The sequence below is a fragment of the Hemiscyllium ocellatum genome, chromosome 43 (assembly GCF_020745735.1).
Source record: "Hemiscyllium ocellatum isolate sHemOce1 chromosome 43, sHemOce1.pat.X.cur, whole genome shotgun sequence".
Classification (NCBI taxonomy): Eukaryota; Metazoa; Chordata; class Chondrichthyes; order Orectolobiformes; family Hemiscylliidae; genus Hemiscyllium; species Hemiscyllium ocellatum.
Genome location: NC_083443.1, coordinates 35,787,560 through 35,805,094, shown reverse-complemented (window position 1 = coordinate 35,805,094; position 17,535 = coordinate 35,787,560). Strand labels below are relative to the sequence as shown.

The 17,535-nt window shown below is 40.1% G+C and overlaps 1 protein-coding gene across 1 annotated transcript in view; it reads left to right on the top strand.

The window, feature by feature from the left end:
• The window catches only part of LOC132835108 (wings apart-like protein homolog), a 208,926-nt gene extending 194,403 nt beyond the window's left edge, over window positions 1-14,523 (top strand). The window contains exons 17-19 of the mRNA XM_060854428.1: window positions 6,020-6,108; window positions 6,781-6,876; window positions 9,344-14,523. Of these exons, the coding sequence (XP_060710411.1) occupies window positions 6,020-6,108; window positions 6,781-6,876; window positions 9,344-9,409 (251 nt within the window). The 3' untranslated portion in view covers window positions 9,410-14,523. The remainder of the gene's footprint in view (window positions 1-6,019; window positions 6,109-6,780; window positions 6,877-9,343) is intronic.
• The last annotated feature ends 3,012 nt before the right edge of the window (window positions 14,524-17,535 follow it).

The following is a 17,535-nucleotide window of genomic DNA, read 5'->3' as shown; positions in this document are numbered from 1 at the left end:
TCCAAAATACTCACCTACAACTGAATCAAACACCTGGCCTGGTTCATTAGCAAGCACCAGATCCAGTGTGGCCTCCCCTCTTGTCGGCCCTTCGACATACTGTCAGGAAACCCTCCTGTACACATTGGACAAAAACTGATCCATCCGATGAACTAGAGCTATTACATTTCTAGTCAACGTTGGGGAAGTTAAAGTCCCCCGTAATGACCACCCTGTTCCTTTCACTCCTACTCAGAATAATTTTGCTAATCCTCTCTTCCACCTCCCTGGAACTCTGCGGAGTCCAATTTAAAAAAAAAACTCCAAGCAGTGTGACCTCTTCTCATCTGTTTCTAACCTCAGCCTACACTACCTCAGTAGATGAGTCCTCATCAAAAATTCTCTCAGCCACCGTTATACTATCTATGACTAACAAGGCCACGCCTCCACAAATGATGTAGGAGAAATGGGACGTTTTCAATGGCAAAGGAGCTAAGTTTGTTAAATGAATGTTGACATTGCCTTCTGGCTCTTTGCTTCAAGATAGCTGGCAATATTGTCCCATGTGCATTCCATCTGTAGTAATTGTGTCTTTGGTCTCAAGCAGTCTATTTTGAGAAGTGGAAGCCATTGCTACTCTGTGCTGTGAAATGCACTGGGGACAAAGGAATGAAGTGGAAATGTGATTTCTCCAGCTGTTAATCAGTGGAATCTCTGAAATCGTCAAAGTTCTTTCTCATTTCTCCAGACTCCATACTTGGTATTACCGCCGTGATACTGCGTGATCATTCTGTACTCTGCTGTATTAAGGCCATGAAAATAGGTCCATATTGATTGCACATAAAAAATATTTATCATCTTGTTGCCCAAACTCAGTAAGTGCTACTTTTTCCAGATTATATTTGGTTTGTTTTGTGTTTTCTGGCCATGATTTGATAACAAGCTGGTCAGAGAGCATGAAGGATCACATGGCTGAAACAAACTGTAACTCCCACCACATATGGAAGAATTAAGCTGATTCTTTTTCAGAAGGAAATGTGTCTGGAAATACTGAGCAAACAGGAAGAAACTTATTTTTCAGATGCAGTTAGCACAGATATAGTCCATTTTCTGCTCAGAAGTCTATAATGATGTTATGATCCCAGCTAATGGTATTAGAGTCATAGAGATGTACAGCATGGAAACAAATCCTTCGATCCAACCAGATGTCCCACCTGCCAGCACACGGCCCATATCCCTCCAAACCCTTCCTATTCATATATCCATCCAAATGCCTTTTAAATGTTGCAATTGTACCAGCCCCCACCACTTCCTCTGGCAGCTCATTCCATGCACGTACCACCCTCTGCATGAAAAAGTTGCCCCTTCGGTCCCTTTTATATCTTTCCCCTCTCACCCTAAACCTATGCCCTCTAGCTGTGGACTCCCCAACCCCATGGAAAAGACTTTGTCTATTTACCCTATCCATGCCCCTCATAATTTTGTAGACCTCTAAGATCACCCCTCAGCCTCCGATTCTCCAGGGAAAACAGCCCCAGCCTGTTCAGTTCTCCCTATAGCTCAAATCCTCCAACCCTGGCAACATCCTTGGAAATCTTTTCTGAACCCTTTCAAGTTTCACAACATCTTTCAGATAGGAAGGAGACCAGAATTGCATGCAATATTCCAAAAGTAGCCTAACCAATGTCCTGTACAGTCGCAGCATGACCTCCCAACTCCTGTACACGGGACTCTGACCATAAGACATGGGAGTGGAAGTAAGGCCATTCGGCCCATTGAGTCCACTCCGCCAATCAATCGTGGCTGATGGGCATTTCAACGCCACTTACCCGCATTCTCCCCGTAGCCCTTAATTCCTCGAGACATCAAGAATCTATCAATCTCTGCCTTGAAGACATTTGGCGTCCCGGCCTCCACTGCACTCTGCGGCAATGAATTCCACAGGCCCACCACTCTCTGGCTGAAGAAATGTCTCTGCATTTCTGTTCTGAATTGACCCCCTCTAATTTTAAGGCTGTGTCCACGGGTCCTAGTCTCCTTGCCTAACGGAAACAATTTCCTAGTGTCCACCCTTTCCAAGCCATGTATTATGTTGTAAGTTTCTATTAAGTCTGCCCTTAATCTTCTAAACTCCAATGAATACAATCCCAGGATCCTCAGCCAGTCCTCGTATGATAGACCTACCATTCCAGGGATCATCCGTGTGAATCTCCGCTGGACACGTTCCAGTGCCAGTATGTCCTTCCTGAGGTGTGGGGACCAAAACTGGACACAGTACTCCAAATGGGGCCTAACCAGAGCTTTATAAAGTCTCAGGAGCACAACAGTACTTTTATATTCCAACCCTCTTGAGATAAGTGACAACATTGCATTCGCTTTCTTAATCACGGACTCAACCTGCATGTTTACCTTTAGAGAATCCTCGACCAGCACTCCCAGATCCCTTTGTACTTTGGCTTTACGAATTTTCTCACCGTTTAGAAAGTAGTCTATGCTTTTATTCTTTTTTCCAAAGTGCAAGACCTCGCATTTGCTCACGTTGAATTCCATCAGCCATTTCCTGGACCACTCTCCCAAACTGTCTAGATCCTTCTGCAGCCTCCCCACTTCCTCAGTACTACCTGCCTGTCCACCTAACTTCGTATCATCGGCAAACTTTGCGAGAATGCCCCCAGTCCCTTCATCCAGATCATTAATATATAATGTGAACAGCTGCGGCCCCAACACTGAAATCTGCGGGACACCGCTTGTCACTGGCTGCCATTCCAAAAAAAGAACCTTTTATCCCAACTCTCTGCCTTCTGTCAGACAGCCAATCCTCAATCCATACCAGTAGCTCACCTCGAACCCCATGGGGCCTCACCTTGCTCAGCAGCCTCCTGTGTGGCACCTTATCAAAGGCCTTTTGGAAGTCTAGACAGACTGCATCCACTGGGTTTCCCTGGTCTAACCTACTTGTCACCTCTTCAAAGAATTCCAACAGGTTTGTCCGGCACGACCTCCCCTTACTAAATCCATGCTGACTTGTTCTAATCAGACTCTGCTCTTCCAAGAATTTAGAAACCTCATCCTTAATGATGGATTCTAGAATTTTACCAACAACCGAGATTAGGCTAATTGGCCTGTAATTTTCCATCTTTTGTCTTGATCCTTTCTTGAACAAGGGGGTTCCAACAGCGATCTTCCAGTCAACCAGGACTTTCCCTGACTCCAGTGACTCTTGAAAGATCTCAACCAATACCTCTGCTATTTCCTCAGCCACCTCTCTCAGAACTCTAGGATTATTCCATCGGGGCCAGAAGATTTATCAATTTTAAGACCTTTTAGCTTTTCTAGCACTTTCTCTTTTGTAACAGTAACCATACCCAACTCAGCCCCATGACTCCATTTAATTGTTGGGATATTACTCATATCTTCCACTGTGAAAACTGTCGCAAAGTATTTGTTAAGGTCTCCTGCTATTTCCTTATCTCCCATCACTAGGCTTCCAGCATCAGTTTAAAGTGGCCCAATGTCTACTTTTGCCTGTCGTTTGTTTCTTATGTATTGAAAGAAACTTTTACTATCATTTCTAATATTACTGGCTAGCCTGCCTTCATATTTGATCCTCTCCTTCCTCGTTTCTCTCTTTGTTATCCTCTGTTTGTTTTTATAGCCTTCCCAATCTTCTGATTTCCCACTGCTCTTAGCCACTTTATAGGATCTCTCTTTCTTTTAATACATTTCCTGACTTCCTTTGTCAGCCATGGCTGTCTAATCCCTCCCTGGTTAATCTTTCTTTTCTTGGGGATGTACCTCTGTACAGTGTCCTCAATTATACCCACAAACTCCTGCCATTTTTGCTCTACTGTCTTTCCCACTAACCTCTGCTTCCAGTCTATTTTCGTCAGTTCCTCTCTCATGCCCTCATAATTACCTTTATTTAACTGTAACACCATTACATCTGATTTTGCCTTCTCTCTTTCAAACTGCAGACTGAACTCTACCATATTATGATCGCTGCTTCCTAAGGGTTCCCTTACTTTAAGATCTTTTATAAAGTCTGGTTCATTACAAAGCACTAGGTCCAGAATAGCCTGCTCCCTTGTGGGCTCCATGACAAGCTGTTCCAAAAAGCCATCCAGTAAGCATTCCATGAAGTCCCTTTCTTTGGATCCACTGGCAACATTATTTACCCAGTCCACCTGCATATTGAGGATAAATATTGACCGATAAAGGAAAGTATACCATCTGATCCTAGAATGAACCATGACTCGATGGATCATCTGTTGTGTGTATGGTGCTGGATAAGCACAGCATGTCAGGCAACATCTAAAGAGCAGGAGAAATTGAAGTTTCCAGCAGAAGCCCTTCATCAGGACTCCTGATCAAGGGAATGTAGATTTCTCCTGCTCCTCGGATGCTGCCTGACCTGTTGCGCTTTACCAGCATTACACTCGACTCTGATCTCCAGCATCTGCAGTCCTCACTTTCTCCTCCTTGACAGATCATTTTATAACAAATCGTTAAAAAGGTGGTTAGTTACTGACACATTTTCACACAAGGCTGCCAATTGTCTTTAATAATGGAAGTTTGAGGTAAAAGAAGAAATACAATATATTTAAATATAGAAGATGGCTATATTTATCTTTAAAAATAGCAAAACAAAGTTTTCACCTGTTTCCTGACACTAACTATTACAGAGGCTCGAGTCCAGAGAAACTAAAAATCCTATTTCAATTCTTAAGTTTCTGCCTCACTAACTTGCTACGATTTCTTTCTCATTGATTCTGGACACGATTTGATGGATCCTTTCCAAATGTACCAACATGAACTTTTCATATATCTGAAAGCCTAAACTTTCTCAGTTCTAATAAAGGCCATGAAAATGGATCCACATTGATTGTTACCTTATTGCCCAAACTTTGAGCTGTGTCCTTCGTTAGGCACTACTTTTTCAGATTATAGTTTATTTTGTGTTCTCTGGCCATTTATAAACCTGAGAGAGCTTTACATAATTATGATGATCATGGATAGAGTGAATAGCCATGGTCAGTTCCCTGGGTTGGGGGAGTCCAGAAGTAGAGCGCATAGTTTTAAGGTGAGAGGGGAAAGATTTAAGAGAGACATAAGGAGCAATTTTTCCATGCATAAGGAATATGTGAATGGAATGAGCTTCCAGAGGAAGTGGTGGAGGCTGGTACAGTTACAACATTTAAAAGGCATCTGGATGGGTATGTGAATAGGAAGGGTTTGGAGGGCTATGGGCCAAGTGCATATGGCAAATGGGACTGGATGAAGTCAGAGTATCTGGTCAGCATGGGCAAGTTGAACAGAAGGGTCTGTTTCTGTGCTGTACATCTCTATGACTAACCAAATTTCAAACCAAATTATTCTGGTTGGACGTTTTACCAACTAAAACTGTTTTGACATGACTTGTTTTGACATGACTTGTTTAATGTACTTCCCTGAATTCCATCTAGGAGACAAATTTAAATTTCCTTCAGATCTCAACACTGGTGTCTTCTGCATTAAAAATGTACTCAACCCTAGATTCTTGTAAACATTTTTTTTGCCTGCGTATGATAGAATCATGCAACATGGAAACAGACCCTCTGGTCAACTCATCTGCGCTGACCAGACATCCCAATCTAACCTAACACCTTTCCAGTAACACACAGGATCCACTGTTGTCTGCTTTAAGACCATATGCTAGATTTAGGCAATATTTCAAAGAGACACGACTCTTTTTTTAAGAAAACCTTTCAGAGAATTACCCAACACTCTTTCCACCTCGAAGATAAATTAATATATATTGCACATAAATTTTACACCCTCTCATCACTGGAAATTCTCTGCAGGTCTACAGGATTAGTCAGATCCGTTTTATCTATTTGGCTTGCAGTTGTTTACTAATGTTTTGGTACCTTTATTTGAAATCTAAAGATCTTAACTTCTTTACCCTTGTCCCTCAACATTCTCACCTGTGCTTCCCCCAGATCCAGCAGCACAAGTGCACGTTGGTGAAAAATATCCATGTAAATTGTATTTTCTTTTGCAGCCTTGCAGCATGCTGGAAAGCACATGGAGGACTGCATCGTGGCCTCTTACACAGCACTGCTTCTCGGCTGCCTCTGTCAAGAAAGTCCAGTGAGTAACAGCGTCACCCTCCAGAGAGAGTTTTGATTCAAAACTTGTTTTGTGCTTTGTAATTTTTTAAAAACCTTAAATGGGCTATTCTGCCATGATGTGTGGAGTGTGCAACAAATTTGTGCCTTTGTTTGGGGGCAGTTGTCAGTAATTACATTTGCCATCTTGTTAGTACAGATTTTGGGTCCACTTCTGTCATGTTGCCTGGACAGCATTGACAGGCCGTTCATTAGTATCCTGGCCCCCCTCTGACATCCGATGCCCAAAGTCTATTAGACCTGGTGCAGTTCACAGTAGTCATGTTCTGAATTGATTCACTGAAACATTTATAAGATGTGATAATTCTCAATTACACTTCCCTGACTTTTTCTTTCAATTCCTTTGCTATTAGAAGTTGAATATTCTGAATGACCCAGTGTCGACAGGTCTTTGTGATAAAGAACTTCACACATTCACTTCCCCAAAAGAAATTTGTCCTCCTCTCTATCCTAACTGGACACCCCATATTCTGAGATTATGCCTTCTACTCCTAGACCTTCCCAGACAGAAAAGACTGACAAGTCCCCTAAGAATGACCAATTCTAGAAGTTTACCAATTATAGAAGTGCAATCTGCCTAGCCTTTCTATACCTAACACTGCCCTGAATCTTATTGGAGTCTTTGTTCTTATAGGTGAATGTCACAACTGTGAGAGAGCTTTTACCTGAAGGAGATTTCTCAATTATGACTGAGATGTTGCATAAATTTTTAAATTTCATGAATCTTACGGTAAGTGACAGTTGTTCAAGTGATAGTGGCAGATTTTTATTTTGGTGTTGTTGGAAATTGGTGCTGCCCTTTTGTGTGAAGCACAAAAGTGCTTGAATCTGGAATATATCCGGAGATGTGAAATGCTATCCTTGTTTTCTGTGCCTCTTTTCACTATCACAGCTGTATAGCAGACATTGTTAACAAAGCCTTGGTAGACCATAATGGTATGTGAATTAGAAGCAGAAAAGACCATTTATCCCCTCGAGTCTACTGAGTCATTCAATAAGGTCGTGTCTGATATGATTGCAGACCTAATTCAGGGGAATGATGGCCAAAATTCCCATGAAGCAGCAGTTACTTTTGTATCTTCTGAGTTTTTTGTCTTTATTACATCAGCAGGAAAATCTCCTTGCCAGCCAAGTGGCACTTTTTGCCAGGACTCTAATGTCAAATGTTTTGGTAATGTGGTCAGTTACCCAGGGAAGGGGGGCATGTGGTTGGTTAGTGAGCTGGAAGTGAAGGTTGATATTTCACTTCATTAGGACTCTCTCTCTTTCTCTCTCTTTCTCTCTCTCTCTCTCCCTCTCTCTCTCTCTCTCTCTCTCTCTCTCTCTCTCTCATCCTTACTCATTTTGGATGGGTTTCAAAAGATTAAGCAGCAAGATCTTCTGATAGCCCTAACTTTGTACTGGAGTTAGTGTCAATTGCCCCAGAAAGCAAATATGACTCATAAGCTGGGATTTTCAACTTATTATTTAAAGGTTGAAAGATTTCAGAAATACTAATGACTATTAAGAGACTAGATATTGATTAGAGTAAGTGCATCTGTTCGAGTAGCCAGTTCTAGAGATTGTGATTAAGATGCTGCATTCAAACAATTATTAAAGTGTTTTCGCCTCCTGTTCACCTCCAGGTGATATTCTGGCATGACGGGTCATACAGCTTCCTTCATTGTCTTCACCTTAAGAATCAAATCTGTATCCCAGTGAAGCTGCATTTAGACAGTGCAGCAAGAGAAGCTCCATAATGACTGGGAGACAATGTGTGTCAAGGTTTCTAGGTGACTCTGATCAACAAGAGTAAATCTATTTTACTACTGTGTACCGATACTTCTCAAATCAGTTTATGGAACATGAGAAATAGGAGCAAGGATTGGTGATGTAGCGGTCAGTGAAGAAGGTTATCTCAGATTACAAAAAGATCGTAATTGATTGAGTCAGTGGACTGAAGAATGGCAGATGGAGTTCAATTTGGATAAATGTGTGATATTGCATTTTGGTAGAACAAGCAAAGCTAAAAAGCCTGCACAATGAAAAATAGGGCTTTGGGTGGTGGTGTCGAACAGAAAGACCTAGGATTAGGTACATAATTCTTTGAAGTTTGCATCACATAAGATCGGGTGGTTAAGAAGGTGGTTAACATGCTTGCCTTCATTGCTCAGGCCTTTTGAGTATAGGAGCTGGAGTATTGTGTTGTGGTTGTGAAGTATATTTGTGAGGCTTTGTCTGGAATTCTGTGTCCAGCTCTGGTCTCCTTGTTACAGGAAAGATGTTATTAAGCTGGAAAGGATTTAGAGGTTTACTAGGATGTTGCCAGGAATGAAGGATTTGAGTTATAAGGAAAGGCGGGATAGACTGTGACTTTTTTTTGAACTGGAGCGTAGGAGGTTGAGGGGTGTAGATAAGGTGAATGACAGGTGTCTTTTTCCAGACCATGGGGGATAATTTTAAGGTGAGAGGAGAAAGATTTAGAAAAGACATGGTGGAAATTGTTTACACAGTATGGTTTGTGTGTGGAATGAATTTCCAGAGGAAGTGGGTACATGTGGGTACAGTTACAACATTTAAAAGACATTTAGATAAGTTCACGCATAGGAAAGGTTTGGAGGGCTGTTATCCAACACAGGCAGGTGGGACTAGTTTAGTTTGGGATTGTGGGCAGCATAGATTAATTGGACCGAAGGGTCTGTTTCTGTGTTTTTTTATGCTCTAACAGGACTAAGACATCCAGCCCCACATGCCTGCTCAGCCATTCATTCAGATCATGGCTGATCTAATTTTGGACTTGACTCCACTTTCTTGTCTGTTCTTGTCATCCTTGACTTTCCTGGTCAATCAAAAAGCTGTCTGACCCAGTCTTAATAGCTCTCTGCAGAAGAGTTCTGTGCATCACTGACCCTTTAAGTGGAAAATCTGATTCTTGATAAAGGAAATTCTAAAAATGCCCTTGAAGTGGGTTTCACGAAAGTACTACCAAGTTTCCTAGACTAATCTCTTGATGAATATAACAACTGTACAGATTTAATTGCGTTCATTTTACAGCTAAAATATCTGCCACAATATCCTCCCAATATGTTTTGTATCTTAAATGTTACAGTCAGATAGAACAGGTTTGTTATGAGAACGTGGAGTCTCTTACAAATAACTATGTATTGGTCAACAGCCTGAAATTGATCACCATGTGTCTTCTGTTTCCTCTCCTTTAGTGCGCTGTGGGAACGACAGGACAGAAGTCCATCTCTCGAGTAATTGAATATTTGGATCACTGCTAAAGGACAATGAGCTTGTGCTGCTGTGCTCTGTCCCTTGGAGTTAACCCCTCTGTCACCAACCAGTTCTTGTGGACAGAACCTGGTCTTTCTCCTCTCCTCCTCTTTCCTCTTCTCCTTCCCAACAGTCCCAAAAAAGCACCCCTTTCCCAAAAGAGGAAAGCTCCAAAGGAACCCACACCTGCTTTGTCAGTGACTTTGCTTCTGAAGGAAACTATGGCCATTGCATAGTCTGACCAAACCAAGCAGAGCTTGACTGAATTCACCAGATCTGTCTGGTTGAGTGAAATGAGCAAAGGCAGATCTGAGGATGAATGGCATGTGCTTTGTTTAGTCTCTGGGATAGATGTGATGTTTGCTATATCGGCCTAATTATCCCATATCCATGCAGGGTTACAATCATCCTGTTGTTTTGGTCTGGAGATCCTGCAAGGTCAGTCTTCAAAATCATAGTAATGACATTGTCATCTGACAATGTCCATTTGTGCTTTTTCATTCATCAAATGTTATGTCACTAGTGTGGCTATGGAATAAGTCTTGCACCACATGTTTTTATATGGTTACCTCATTAATGCAGACACTGTGTATGGTAACCCCTGTTATGAATATGAATATGAAGTGGTGCTGGCTTGGCAACAAATTCTTCCGCCACCAGAGATGTCTCTCAACCCCCTGGAATGGTTATTTGCTTTACTACAAGCTGAACAGATTGAGCTGTTTACGTTTTGACTCATGGTCTATATATAGAGTTGTTTAATACAGAATATATAATGATTATAAATGTTGATGAGACTAGTTTAATCCTCTGGTCTGTTTAGCTTGTACTAAAATGAATGGCTTGTATTAAACTGTCAATGGTAATCTGGATTGGTCAGGAATACTGTTACATTACTACTTGGATGTGATTTTTCAGTTAAAATGGTATTTATCCTAAAGTAAGATCATGCCCAAGTTCAGTTGGAAAAACATAGCAGCTGTGACTCATTCCCATTTGGTATTCAGTTACCAAGGGCTGGAGAATCAATGGGGCCATGGAAAAATGGACAGACAAGATTCCTGATTCAGGATCACTGCGAGAATGCTGCTGAAATATCAACTTCTATCCTTCAATATTCAGTTGCCAAGTTTGGATTGTGACTAGTCTTTGCTTTCACTTTGGAAATGTTGCTTCCCTGGACTGTTTAAGTCTGACTACGTTAACATCACTGAAAGCCATCCAGAAACAACTGAGAGTTCAAACACTGGAGTAAAACCATGTTGATTTTTTTCTTCACAAATATTTTCTCTAATGGAGAGAATTCCTGTCTGCAATTGTATCAAGTCCAGGAAATAGTCAAAACGGGAGAGGAGAAAGCACTGGTATGAGGAATGCAAATTCAGGTTCTTGATTTCTTTAATAACTTGAGTTTCACTGAAAATTATCTTTCCTTTAGAGAATTGACTTGAGACCAGGGCTGGTGAAAACCGATCTTGTTGAATGAATTTTTTTCGGAGGAGGAATTTCACCTCGTAGATTGATATTTTAGGACACAGGACAATCTTGCAGAGTAGAAGCGATAGTCATCAGCATGTGCCTTCTCTACTATCACTCAATTCTCTCTTCTGTCTCTCTCCTGAATTTAGATGATAACAAGTTCACAATACAGGCTCTTCACAACCCAGAAGACAGTTGAGAGCATAGATGCGCCTTAATTTTCCGATCAAACTGATGTAGTAGGGAGAGGTGTTGCAGGGTATGCAGTGGAGTTGAATTGTCGTCTGTGGTAGATATACCAATAGCCATGTTGAAATTTTTGCATGGTTTATTCTGAAGTTAATGGCTTTCTTTCTACAAGATTTAAATAACAAATTCCCATACGTCCTTAAGGCTGTAATGTTCACCATTAAATAAATTCCTCCATTTGCAGCGATCAAGTGTTAAGCTGCATTTAAGTCCTTGATTTGGGACAAATCTAAATTGACAGACATCGGTCTATGGTCATATGAGATGGTTAGTGCTATAAAAGCTGATTGTTCTGTTTGTCAGCCCCTAGCCACCTTTACCAGCACAAATTGTTTTAATTGATCAATCTTCTAGATTGTAGCCAGTTTGATTTTGACACTGACAGAAACAAATTGGACTATTCCAAAAGGCAAATATGAAGGGAAGCTTAGTGCAAAAATTAACAGATGATTCTTCCCTGGTATTTGCTTCAGAATGTAAGTCGTGATGTGGGAGATTACCATTTCAGACTCCAAACGCTGTCTCTGTCATCAGATGTCACATATATGGAAAAATTTTGTTCTGACTCAATTCTGAGATTATATCTACATTTCAACTTTCAACAGATGGGCCCATTTTGCCCCTGCTTATCCATTGCAGAAATGTCAGCTAGGACCTCCATTGGGGCTCAGACTGCAGTGGGCACTGAATGCTGATGTAGATGAGGCATAGAAAATGTGTAGTGGATTTTGGGTTCTGTTCTTGTGGTGAGACTTTCCATTGAGATTGATAGCCTGCAGCCTCACCACCTTTAACAAAACTCCATACAAACGTTTAGCCTTGCTGTCCTCATACTGCTAGTAATTCTGGATACAGTGGCCTTTCTGAATAGAAATGCTTTTTCTTTGACGTGATTGGAAGGAGCTAGTTGCTATGGGTTGGTGAGGTAGGAGCGCGCCATGTTTCCATGCTGACATTTCAGTGTTCTTTGTAAATGATTAAAGGTATTAATTATTTCATTGTGGAACTCCAATCACTGAAGAATTGGGATATGATTTAGGAAGTACCTTGACCTCCATGCTGATCAACCCAGTTCAATCCTACCCATTTTGTAAATTTGTTTTAATTTTCTGAAAAAAGTAGGAATTTTAATTGTTGCTTTTACTGAATGGGAAGTGTATCAGTAGTTCATTTAGCCTTGCAGTATCTGGATTTTTAATGGTGATTAATAATTGATAATCAACAGTAACAGAAAAGAAGACAAATTGTTTTGCAAATTGCTGAGAGCCTGGTATGTATTTGACCAGAGATCTTCGTCCTCTCCCAGTGGCTACAGTTGATATGAATTAAAAGCTGAAGAAGACCAGGAGGTGGTACAACATTTTAACCTTGGGAACAAGTTAAAACCAAGCCAAGACCAATGGGGCACACATTCAAACTGATATATTCTGCTTTCCAGGATACTATGAGCATTTTATTTCTGTATGTGGCCCTCTAAAATAAATGTTGCAAAAAGCTGCTCATAGCTTGGCAACAAATCGGCTTTGGATGCAGCTTCTTTGATAAAGGAAGTTGGTTGGACAAGTGGAAATGTCCAATTCCTGTGCAATAGGGAATGCGCTTAAAATTGGAATAAAGGTAAAAATGTGGATGGAGAATTGAGTTTATTTTGACTTTCCTTAACTGTTGCTGACCTGTGTCGTCTCCATTTTGATGATGTATGCCAAAAAGTGCAAAAGTGTTCCATTCCTCCAGTGACATCTCACCCGAAAGCACAGGGAACATTTCTGCTTGAATTTTCATCTAAAACTATCAAATCACCTCCTGGAGATCATCCTGGAGAGGTCATGTGGCAATTCTCAAACCTTCTAGAACTTGACTCTACATCTCTGAGCCAGATCTTTTCACTGCTGTTTAATCAATCTTCAACTTCTGATAACATCTAAGGCTGGCTGAGAAGCTTTACCTCTCTATGGCTGTTGGTCAGGAAGGTTATTTTATTCAGGGCCGTAAGAACTATGCAGATAATATATCACAAAATTTATATTCCTTTCTCCATGCTTCCCAATCTGTTTTGCTTCCTGTCTTTATTTTCACCTAATCATAAGTCTCCAGTGCTACACTTGTGGCTTGCATTGTTACTGCTCATTATCAAGCTTGGGAGATCTGTGAAGAATACTCTACAAATTCTATTTATTGCCCTGTCTTTTTGACAGGTGAGTGTATAGTCTGTGCTCAATATCTATCAGCAACTGTCTGGACTGAACTTGCACAAAGAATCTTTTAGTTAAAAGTCGCGATTTATCCAAGTCAACTGGATGGTTTGCTTTCTTAACTTATTATCTCTCTTAAAAGGATGTATTCCTACTTGTCTAATTTCACAATAGATTGAAGGTCAGGAGGGGTGTGTGTTCAAACCTGTCATCAGCTTCTGGCCAAGGAGGAGCAGCAAGTATGCCAGTCCTTGGGTAACTTAACCGTTAGATGGATTGGTCTAATGTCCAGGTCTTTGATTCAAGACAGGCGCACATGGGATCAAGGCAGAGGCGTTTAACACTGTCTTGCATTTTTTTAGTGAGTGTTTTAAGGTTGCCTTGCCGAATTCCAGCCATGTCAGTACCATCTTCCATGAACAGCCCACTTATTGTTACTTTTCTTCACTGCTGTTCATGTTTCTTGATAAAATATTTCCTGATTTTGTACAGATGATCACAACTTGACCTTGACTAATCTAGATTTAAGCTGCATAGTGCTGGCTTGACTGTTACATGTACATTTCTGTTTGTGCAGTGCATCTGTGTTAGTGAAACCGTTGGGTATTTAGTGAGGGAATGAAGCATCCTTTACAGCATTTGCTGAAGCAGTTTCTGACTTTTTATTCAATGATTGCTTGGAACTAGGTTTCCTATTACAGACCAACTCTGAGGTTTCAACTGTCCTGTTACTCACAGTTTACTTCAGCTGTGTTAGCAGATGTTCAACATTCATGGTGTTTCTTTCAGGATTTAGCATGACATGAGTCTTATTTTAAGCAATACACTGATCACATTGTGTACGTGTATGTAATGTTCCTTACCCTAGTTATAAAAGTAAATTGTGCGGTTTGTTTTAAATGCCATGGCTGCTCCAGACTGCTTGTGATGAGGTCACAGCCTTACTTGCATTTCACCTTGAGTTAGTTCTTCAAATCTGAGAGCAGTTTGAACACAGTTTCTATCATTGTTCTTGACTTCTTGTGAATGTTGGTCTCTAGTCATCCAGATGTTTTTAAGTTTTTATAAATATTTTTTATCAACTGTACTTCTCAAATCAGAGATTTGGCTCTGATACTTTAAAGCCATGTATTATGTCAAGATACTTTTAATAGTTTAAATCAGTTGCAATTTGAGTTTAATTTTGGATTGAAGACAATAGATATTTAACACTGGTTCTTTTGAGTGTGTTTCTAATTGCTGCAGCCAGCTTTGGTTTTAGGTATATATTGAAATTTTATGTTGTATAGTGCCAGTTACCTTATTCAGTGGTTGTCTTCAGAGAAGCCTATTTTCTATGTTCGTCATCTGATGGGAATGTTTAAAATCTTGTGATGTCCAAGCTTCTCCAGGAAATGTTAATCTATGGAATTGGTTGTACAAAATCCAAATCAATCCAATTGCCACAATTGTGCAGCATTACAGTGCTCCAGTCCTGAACATGTAACATTGAGTTATTGCTAGGCTTCAAATTAAATGAATTTGGGGGATATGTTGATAAATATTAATGAATTAAAATTTCTACCTGCAATCTATCTCTGATTTTTAAAGTAATGGTCAGTTCATATCTGGGCTCGAAAGAGAGCTTCCTGGTCAAGTGTAGCAGTGTCTGACCAGTTCATGCAATTATGGCCGTAACTGTCTCAATGTCTGCATTTTCTGCCATTCCCTTGAGTTTTGACTTCCTACCACTGATCAAATTGGACTATTAAAGGTTGTGCATTTGAGCCTGATTTGCTTGTATGTACACTGGGCAAAAGTCTATTTTTATTGTAGATGAATGAAAAGTGGTTCACTCATTGAGAAAATAGAATCAGGAACGTCAACCTTGAAACGCAGCATTACCTAAATGCTGCAATCGAATTGAAAATGACGCGGTCAAATCAAAAGTTCTTGTTCAGGTTTGCATTGAGACTTTTTAATTCTACTTCCTGTGCTGGTAGGTGATCAGACATGGTTTGAATTTACTTCAAATAAAGGAAATCTTGATGATCAATGAGTTTGGGAACTGAAAAAGATGCTATACATTGGAAGTTTGGCTCTGGATTCCTCGTGTCATCCATGGGTGGTTTGATTTGGTGATGTGATTGTTGTTTGTCCAGAAGAGCTGGAGATGTCAGTTATTTTAACAATTGTTTCACACAATCGCCTTTTTTTCCTTTAACTTTTTCTTGCTTCCCTGCCACTTAGTGGGTAATTTGATGGGCAGTGTGGTTGTGTTTCCTTGTTTTGTTGGAATTATCAGTGGTCTGGTGGCATTGGCTTAAGGTTTCTCAGCCAATCCTTTGAACTCCCTACTTTTGATCTTGCTTTGGGAATGGTTGAACCCCATTTGTACTAAAATTCAAAAGAGGCACATTTAGTAGCTCAGCCAGTTCTGTCCCTTTCATCTTTGTATTTAGTCTGCTTTTACAATTGTAAGCCTCATCTGTTCAACTTGACTTTTTTTTATAAAAGCTGAACTTCTTGTGGGCCGCTAGCCCTTTTGCTGTTCATTTATTTATAGAAGGTTTGGGGTTTTGTAATTACTATATTGGTGGGGATTTATGGACATCAATGCCTTAACGATTGGGCCTTGGAGTATTTATGTAAATTAGAAATATATTGAATATAAAATAAACCAAAGTGGAAAGTTTGGGTTTTCAAATCATTCCAGAAAGAGGGGCGAGCAAGCTGAAATATTCACTGAAAACTTTGACATCTGTTGATGAAGTTCAGTGTAGTGTAGTTTTGAAGTGAAAGGTGTTGGCAGATTCTGCGAAGTGATGTTTTTAAGCTGATGTTGCCTGTCATGAGGCCAGTGGGTAACCATCTCCACCACAATAGCTGGCTATTAACAACAATGGCTTCTCATGGTTCTACCCATTCACTTCTGTTTACTACCTGTGAAACTTGGTGTACTGAAGGGAATAGAAGCGATTAGGGTCAGCAGTTGATCCTGTTTATTCAGATATTCTAACAAATGTTTCAAGTAAAATGCACCAAAGCAGATGATAAAAATGTTGTTCGAAACCATTGAAACCTGATCATGAGTATTCAGCCTCCAATGAATGGAATCATTCCAATACCCATTTTCCTCAAATTTATTGTTTGTTAAAGCTTTATTAAGTGTTCTATTTCCAAGGTGTTTACAATTTTGAATTTGCCTGCAACAAAAGGCATGCAGTAAACTGTTGTCCTTGAAAATATGCACAAACTTTATATGGTAGTTATCATACCTGCATTGCTCATTGATTCAGAATGAGTTGAAATCGGAGCCTTTTTTTAAAAAACAAAAGATCTGACCCGTCTACCTGTGTCTTCAACCTTTGTTTATTGATCATGTATGCAACAACTGGAAAGACCATTTTCACTTTCAATACATGCCAATCAGCAAATCTGAAAACTTAAGTTGTTTTGGAAATCTGAATTAGAATCAAGAAGTCCCATTTATCAGAATATTCCTGTTTACAAATGGATACAATACATTTGCAATGAGTTGATAACTAAGATAATATGTCCAATAAATAAATGTTTCCAGTAACCACACATCCATTATGTGGTGTGACATACATTTTAATACAAAGTAATCTGTGCCTATAAATTAAATTTACAAAACCTGTATAACGCTTCTTTATTGCCTCCTACAGTTGTTAGGCTTAGGGATTTGGACAGTTGTCTCTGGATAAATGCATCCTCACATAAGGGTAGGATCTCTTCATGCCACATATTTTACATGTTACCTTGTAGAATAAGTGATCTACACAAGGTTTTTCTCACTGTCCGGTTTTATTGCTTAACTTGCAAAATGTTTGTGTGAATGCAGTCTTTACTGGAACAGAAGCAGTTAATGCATGCAGTTTGGGAACCCTGAACTGCATGGCATTTCTTGGTTTAAGGTGATAGGGGTTTGGGAACCTGCTGTGTGGTGATGGTGCATAACTGGCAGTTTGGGGAAGGAGAAGAGGTTCATATCAAACATTAAATTGAGACCTAGCCTGTGTTTAAGTCCCCAACAGTCAGATATTGAACATAATTTTGATTAAAAACCAAAAGATTTACTGTGGATGCAGTAAATCAGAAACAAGCACAAATTGCTGGAGAAGCTCACAGGTCTGACAGCATCTCTGAAGAGAAATCAGATTTACTGTTTCAACCTTGTTCTGAGGAAGGGTCTCGGGACCCAAAACATTAAC